Below are 7,458 nucleotides of genomic sequence, written 5' to 3'. Positions count from 1 at the left end.
ATGTGAGGCTCACCAAAAACCATTCAAAACCAAAAGTGGCTCATAGTTCCAATCCTAAAGATTCCAGAAGAAAAACATCATCTCTTACTATAGCTGCGATTAAGTAGAAAAGCGAAGGAAAAAATAGGACCACAAACATCAAATGCGAGGAAAGTATTAATGTGCCCTCGCAATGTCAATAATGTGTTTGGCTGCTACCGTTTGGAGTGACTCAATGTTTGAAAAGCAAAGCCTCTTTAAAACCGCCCGTCTGTGGCAATATGCAGTATATCTGGATTCAACCCCCCCCGTCCTTTTCACTTTCTCTCTCTCTTTTCTGTGTGTTACGCTCATATTTCTCATCCTGGTACGTGCATCCCTAATGCTCGCTGGCTACCTCCGAGAGGATGAAGCCACTAATAACACCCTAACAACCAGAAATAACCACATTGTTCATCAACATCATTACAGACAGTACAACTCTTGCCTGTTCAGTGTAAACCTCTTCGTAATGCAGGCGTGAATTGCATAGCTAGCTCATTAAGACAATGTAATAATGAGCCACCACCAGTGTTCTGTAGTTACTCTGAATGGTAGACAGCAGTGGAATACCCACACAGGGGCAGCCTCGTCCAACGCTGCTGACAATCACAAAAAACCCAGAGAGCCCATTGGGGAAACCAGCACCCAGAGCCACTAGATTCCCAAATTAACGTTGTGGAAGCAAGGTCTCTAAGAGCTTCAAAACACAGGCAGGAGAGAATGGGGCTCAAATTTTTTCCACTTATCCTGGAATGTGTCCTTCTCCAAGCCCAGTTTCTCTACACAGACCGCATATTTGCTGTTTGTTTTGACCACTCTCCCTAAGGGTGAAAAAAACGAATGGGGGGAGAAAAGAAGGAAAGGAAAGGCGATGGAAACATTCACCGTCTGCCAGGACTGCATCAATTTCTTTAAAAACTATTCAGAGTGATGCAATGGGAGTGTTATTGGGTTTCACTGACAGGAAAACCGCAGGTACACACACACACACTCGCAGCTCAGTGTTGTGGGCGCGACACAGTAACAGACATTCAAAGCCTTTCCAAAGAGCCTGTGCTTTTCAGACTGTTTCAGTGCCACTGTCTGAAGTCATCTTCAGAAACAGGGTAGAACCGTAATGCATGAACTACACACAGAAACACAAGGGCCTTTAACTTACTGTACTCAGGAACCCACATGCAACACAAAACCTATACACATGTTATAGTAATGGGCCGTGGCAACAACACATTTACAATGGAGGCCCTTGGTGGGGCCCCCATGCAGGCAGGGCTCAAAGCTCTGTGGTAGTGGGGCCCCTGGGAAGGGCTCAAAGCAGTGTGGCAGTGGGGCCCCTGGGAAGGGCTCAAAGCAGTGTGGCAGTGGGGCCCCTGGGAAGGGCTCAAAGCAGTGTGGCGGCGGTCAGTCAAAGGAGCAGAGAGGAGGAAGTCATTAAAAGGTCAGCAAGTCTTTTTAAAACTTCATGATGTCATCTCAGAGCTGCAGACAGAGGAGAGGAATTTGTCTTGTGTCATTTTCAGTTTTGACCAAGAGCGTGTGTAGGCCGAGCCCCGTCTCAGTCTGGTTCTCCCTGGTGTGACGTCTCCCCGGCTACTGGCAACCCAGTCAGCTAATTTATTACAACAGAAAAACTCATCTGCTCTGACTGAGCCTGCCTGGCCTGCTGCCAATCTAATGGTTTTTGTAAAATATCATGTATGGGACCAATCCCTTTGCGTTGATTAAAAATGATTTTATGCATGTCCATTTCCTCCCTCCCGGTACAGCTTGGGAGAGCTGGGAAAAACGGGACTTCAAAACAGGGACAGCTGCAATCAATTGACTGGTTTCTCTGGCTACTGCCAGTGTTAATTGATAAATGTGGTAAAGCGAACCAAGCCCAACAGTTTCCTGCTTTGCTTTTTTTCTTTCTTCTTAAAGATGAAATTCAAGAGTGGAAACATTAAATGGTGGAGGAGAGACAGTGCAATGTACTTTATGAGCCATGGAGTTTTTCACTGCTCTCATGCATGTATGCAATATCAAAGCACTTCCATACTTATTTGTATGGCTCCTTAAATGTAGCGTTTTAATGTTTGGGTCCCTTCACCAATAAGAAGCTTCAGGGGGAAACTAACATTACCGCCCGCCCAAAGGGCTTTCGTGGCAGCAGCTTCAGTTTTCCATCACTTTAGCTCTAGTATGCTTTCCTTGACAAAGGGAATGGAGGAACTTCCTCTGAACACTCGAAAAACAACCTTTTTTAGACCTGTCAAACAGTTTTGTGGTTTAAAGTAGTTGGCTTTTCTTTATTTCCATTTTGACCCAATTGAAAGTTGATTTCAAGAGCAGCTGAGTCATTCTACATGTATACATGGTGTTTGTGATGAAACAAACTGCCATCAGTCAGAGCTAAAGTAGAAGAGCGGCTTGAAGTGAAACAAATTGCATTGTATTCCTAAAACACATCGTCAGGCCTACTTCTCATGTTGAATATGCCAAGTGTGTTAAAATCAGCCAATGACATCATTAACGTCTATACAGGATCTTGGCCAAATCAATCCAGGAAATCTGACCTACATACCAGGAAGAGAGGATATTCACAACGAACTGATCAGCGGAGAGGAAATGTAGTTTTAGCGGCTAGAAACGCTCATTTATAAATGACCTGGCATTTGATTCATTGGCATACATTGTAATAAACAACAAAACATTTCAACAGTTGAGACGATTAACAGTTGAGGTACACATTTCGAGGCTCTAACATACATATACTAATATTTAGAACATACGTATCAGTCAGCTGAACTGTATATTTCTTAGTTCCCTCATGGTCACTGTTGTGATCTACATTGAATAACATTGCTTTCAAGAAAACCTCAAAATGACAAAAATTCTATATAGACCTCAAATTTAGTACATTTGTTTGCCAGAGTCAATTTCATTCACAATATTTTCAGATTTTGACCATAGCTAGAGACTGACCGACAGACTGTCTTCGTCACACTATTCCCTATATAGTGCACTAGTTCCGAACAGAGCCCTGCCCAAAAGTAGTGCACTGCATTGCCATCTGGGACAAAGGCAATGATACAGCGATGTGAGAGAGGGAGGGAGCCACAGGTGTACAGTGTCGTACACCACGGCTTTGCCTCGTCTTGACAGAGAATGATATATAATCCACTGCTTTCTGAAGAATCTCGTCTGGGGCTGAGCTGACGAGCAAAGGAAAAGGAAACCCACTTCCACGTCCCTGGTTGCATATATTTCAGAGGTTTTGAGTTTACCCTTCTTGACCCCCTGGCCACCGATGCAAAAGAGAAGAGTGAGACCCAAACAAAACACACATGCATCAACCGCTTCAGGGAACACCCGTTTTAATTCAAAAGAAATACTTGTAGCAGAACGACAAAGTCGTCGAGAAAAGGAGTCAGAAGATTTTACAATAAAAAATAAAAAAGGGATCACACATCGCCATACATAGTGTTTGTGATCGGAACAAGTCCTGCAGAACCTCAACTGGACATGACTTTGGTTGCATACACAAAGAGAGGCCGATATAATTACACATATCCTTCTAGGACAGGGGCTGACAGGGGCCTTCTGGGGGCTCACAACATCTTTGTTCTATTGTTTCTATTGGCAAGCTTAATCTCTGAACATACAGTATATTTTGTCACGGGGGCTGTCTGAAGTGTCCAAGAATTAGTGGTTTGACTCGTATGCGCTGCTATGAGGTCAGCTGCACAGAACAGCAACGTAGACGGAAATGGGTTTTCCTGCCCAGGCCAGATTTGAGGTGCCGTTTGAAACCAAACATATTTTTACTGTCTCAGTTTCACTGAGGAGAGAAAGAGATTATGGCTGTGTGGTCGATGTTCTCTTAGCTTGGAAAAAGTACTAAACATGAGGATAATATACATGATGTCAGGCACTTGATTTGATTATTCCGTCAGGGATAGCTGTCAGAGGACATGGGAGGAGACTGGGAAGTGTCTTAAATACAGTACACATATTGCTCAGATATAGCCCTATGTGGGCTCTGGTCAAAAGTAGTGCACTATACAGGGAATAGGGTGCCATTTGAAATGTAACCAAGGTATCCATATTCCCTATATAGTGCACCACTTTGGTAAAACTGTTCTGGTCAAAAGTAGTGCACTATATAGGGCATAGCATGTCATTTGAGATAAAAAGGTATCCCTATATACTGTAGTGCACTGCTTTTGTCAAACTGCTCTGGTCAAAAGTAGTGCACTAGATAGGGAATAGGGTGTGATTTGAGATGTGACCAAGGTGGTTTAGGTGAAGAGGCGGATGGTGGTGTCAGCCCCCGAGGAGAAGACCCAGGGCTGGGTGGGGTGGAAGGTCACGTCTAGGACCCCCAGATCATTGGTGATCTGGTGACCCTTCAGTACCTTGACTGGTACAATGAGAGGATTCTGGAGCAGGTCACTGGAAAGAAAGAATGAAAGAGAGAACGAGAGATTGATGGATAGAGTTATGACAGTGCAGAAGACTGAACACAGACAATATTCTACAGTATTATTTTTCTTCATTTAAAACCTCTTGACGGTTATACAGCCAAAATAAAATGTACCAATCAGGAAATATGGTTTGTAGGATACGCATCAACATTTCGATGAGTTGGAGAAGGAACGCAGGGGGAAAAACAACGTGACATCTTCAGAGAGAGAGAGCGAGAACGACAGAGGAAAGGAGAGATGGTGAAAAACAGACATGAGAGAGTGAAGAGGAGAGGTGTTTATATTGTATTGGTACAGCAGGTGTGATTGGGTGATGTGACTTACTTGTAGACCATGCCGTGGCAGACGATCACGCTGCCGTCATCAGCACCAGAGGCGAATAGGGGGTAGTTCCTGTGATAAGCCACGCCCCTCAAGGCCTTCTTGTGGTGCCTGGGTCGCCAAAACAGACAAAAGACTTCAGAACCAATAAAACCCAGGCCTCATGTCACGTGGTCAATGACTATTATTCATTGGCAATCAATAATTACAAATGAATACATGAGAATGTATAGGAGGTGCCTCACCGCAGCATCTTGTACGGTTTGGTAGAGAGGTCCAGATCAAACCAGGCCAGTCTGCAGTCATAGCTGCCACAGATCAGGTTATCACCTGGCCAGGAGTAGTGTTACTACAGAAAACATGCATTTCACTCATATATCACCACATTCCTCCTCTTGAGAATGACCATCAAATCCCAGCTTATTGGAGGTGCATTTAGCCATCTCCACAGGTGTTACAGTAGGACATACTCCCCTCTCTGAAGGGGACCTGTGATAGAGCACTAACCTCCAGGGTGAATGGCCATGCTGGAGATCCACTTGCAGTTGGTCATCAGCTTCTTGGTCAGCTCTTGCTTGATGAGGTTGTAGACGCGCACATAGCGCTGCGTGGCCACGAAGAAGTAGGGCCGCAGCGGGTGGAAGGAGACGCACTGCACCAGGCCCTTGTTCTTGCGGAAGGGGTTCTGCGTCCGCCGCTTGCTCACCTGGTGGATCAGCACCTGCAGGTTGCTGCTGTTGTCAGGCATGACGCTGGACAGGTAGTCACCCTTACCGTGCCAAACTACCTGCTTTACTGCCTGGAGGAGGGTGGAAGGGAGGAAGGGAGGGTGGAAGGGAAGGGAAGAAGGAGAGGGTAAGGGAGGGTGGAAGGGAGACAGGAGAGGGTAAGGGAGGGTGGAAGGGAGACAGGAGAGAAAGGAAGAGCGGAGGATTTAAGTATGATTCAATATGAATTATATTATCACAATTCAAAACGATATTACTATTACTATACAGTACTATTATCATTACTACAGTAGTAGTATAGTTTTAATACATATTTGTTATAATACACCTAGGACTATAGCTAAGGCAAATACAGAAATGTGAAAATATGGGTGGTAGCTAGCATCACTGTTGCAGTCTTTCCAAATGCCATGTGCATCTGTGTCAATTTTGTCAAAGCTTTTCTTTCCACCCTATTTTAAATTGGAAAAACTAGAAAGCTCTTCTCTTATATGTTTCTTTCCATTTACTTGAGGAAAAAGGCTAACCACAATCTACTCTGGTGTTTCTTTAAAAGCCTCCTCCAGCTGTTGGACTAAAAAGGTTTTCTGGGGTAAAGACAAAAAATATGTCTGAATGTCATCATAGGGTCTGAGTGTTTGTCTTCACTATATCCCTAACATTCTGAGTTACCTGTGGCCTTAAAGGGGCAATCTTGGATTCAAACAAAAACAAAGCATCCAACCTCCACTTTTCTGGCAACCAGCCGAGGGATCGGGCTGGAGAAATGTAACCAGCCGAGGGATCGGGCTGGAGAAATGTAACCAGCCGAGGGATCGTGCTGGAGAAATGTAACCAGCCGAGGGATCGTGCTGGAGGAAAGTAATCAGCCCAGGGATCGTGCTGGAGAAATGTAACCAGCCGAGGGATCGTGCTGGAGAAATGTAACCAGCCGAGGGATCGTGCTGGAGAAATGTAACCAGCCGAGGGATCGTGCTGGAGAAATGTAACCAGCCGAGGGATCGTGCTGGAGAAATGTAACCAGCCGAGGGATCGTGCTGGAGAAATGTAACCAGCCGAGGGATCGTGCTGGAGGAATGTAACCAGCCGAGGGATCGTGCTGGAGGAATGTAACCAGCCGAGGGATCGTGCTGGAGGAATGTAACCAGCCGAGGGATCGTGCTGGAGGAATGTAACCAGCCGAGGGATCGTGCTGGAGGAATGTAACCAGCCGAGGGATCGTGCTGGAGGAATGTAACCAGCCGAGGGATCGTGCTGGAGGAATGTAACCAGCCGAGGGATCGTGCTGGAGGAATGTAACCAGCCGAGGGATCGTGCTGGAGGAATGTAACCAGCCGAGGGATCGTGCTGCAGGAATGTAACCAGCCGATGGATCGTGCTGGAGAAATGTAACCAGCCGAGGGATCGTGCTGGAGAAATGTAACCAGCCGAGGGATCGTGCTTGAGAAATGTAACCAGCCGAGGGATCGTGCTGGAGAAATGTAACCAGCCGAGGGATGTAACCAGCCGAGGGATCGTGCTGGAGGAATGTAACCAGCCGAGGGATCGTGCTGGAGGAATGTAACCAGCCGAGGGATCGTGCTGGAGGAATGTAACCAGCCCAGGGATCGTGCTGGAGGAATGTAACCAGCCGAGGGATCGTGCTGGAGGAATGTAACCAGCCGAGGGATCGTGCTGGAGGAATGTAACCAGCCGAAGGATCGTGCTGGAGGAATGTAACCAGCCGAGGGATCGTGCTGGAGGAATGTAACCAGCCCAGGGATCGTGCTGGAGGAATGTAACCAGCCGAGGGATCGTGCTGGAGGAATGTAACCAGCCCAGGGATCGTGCTGGAGGAATGTAACCAGCCGAGGGATCGTGCTGGAGGAATGTAACCAGCCGAGGGATCGTGCTGGAGGAATGTAACCAGCCCAGGGATCGTG

At 46.4% G+C, this 7,458-nt stretch overlaps 1 protein-coding gene across 3 annotated transcripts in view; it reads right to left on the bottom strand.

Annotated features, from left to right (window-relative positions):
• Nucleotides 1-3,360: 3,360 nt before the first annotated feature.
• Nucleotides 3,361-7,458, bottom strand: part of LOC115131278 (ribosome biogenesis protein bop1-like) — a 124,962-nt gene continuing 120,864 nt past the window's right edge. For 2 of the 3 annotated variants that reach the window (XM_065020332.1, XM_065020331.1), the window contains exons 13-16: nucleotides 5,316-5,607; nucleotides 5,054-5,138; nucleotides 4,812-4,919; nucleotides 3,361-4,455 (exon numbers count right to left, since the gene is read on the bottom strand). In XM_065020332.1, coding sequence (XP_064876404.1) covers nucleotides 4,302-4,455; nucleotides 4,812-4,919; nucleotides 5,054-5,138; nucleotides 5,316-5,607 — 639 coding nt within the window. In that variant the 3' untranslated portion in view covers nucleotides 3,361-4,301. Of the gene's footprint in view, nucleotides 4,456-4,811; nucleotides 4,920-5,053; nucleotides 5,158-5,315; nucleotides 5,608-7,458 lie in introns of those variants that run through there. The other variant, XM_065020333.1, reaches the window with a different exon arrangement.

This window comes from Oncorhynchus nerka, linkage group LG7, assembly GCF_034236695.1.
Source record: "Oncorhynchus nerka isolate Pitt River linkage group LG7, Oner_Uvic_2.0, whole genome shotgun sequence".
NCBI classification, from domain to species: Eukaryota; Metazoa; Chordata; class Actinopteri; order Salmoniformes; family Salmonidae; genus Oncorhynchus; species Oncorhynchus nerka.
Note: the sequence above shows the minus strand (reverse complement) of the source record. Positions and strands in the feature narration are given on the sequence as shown.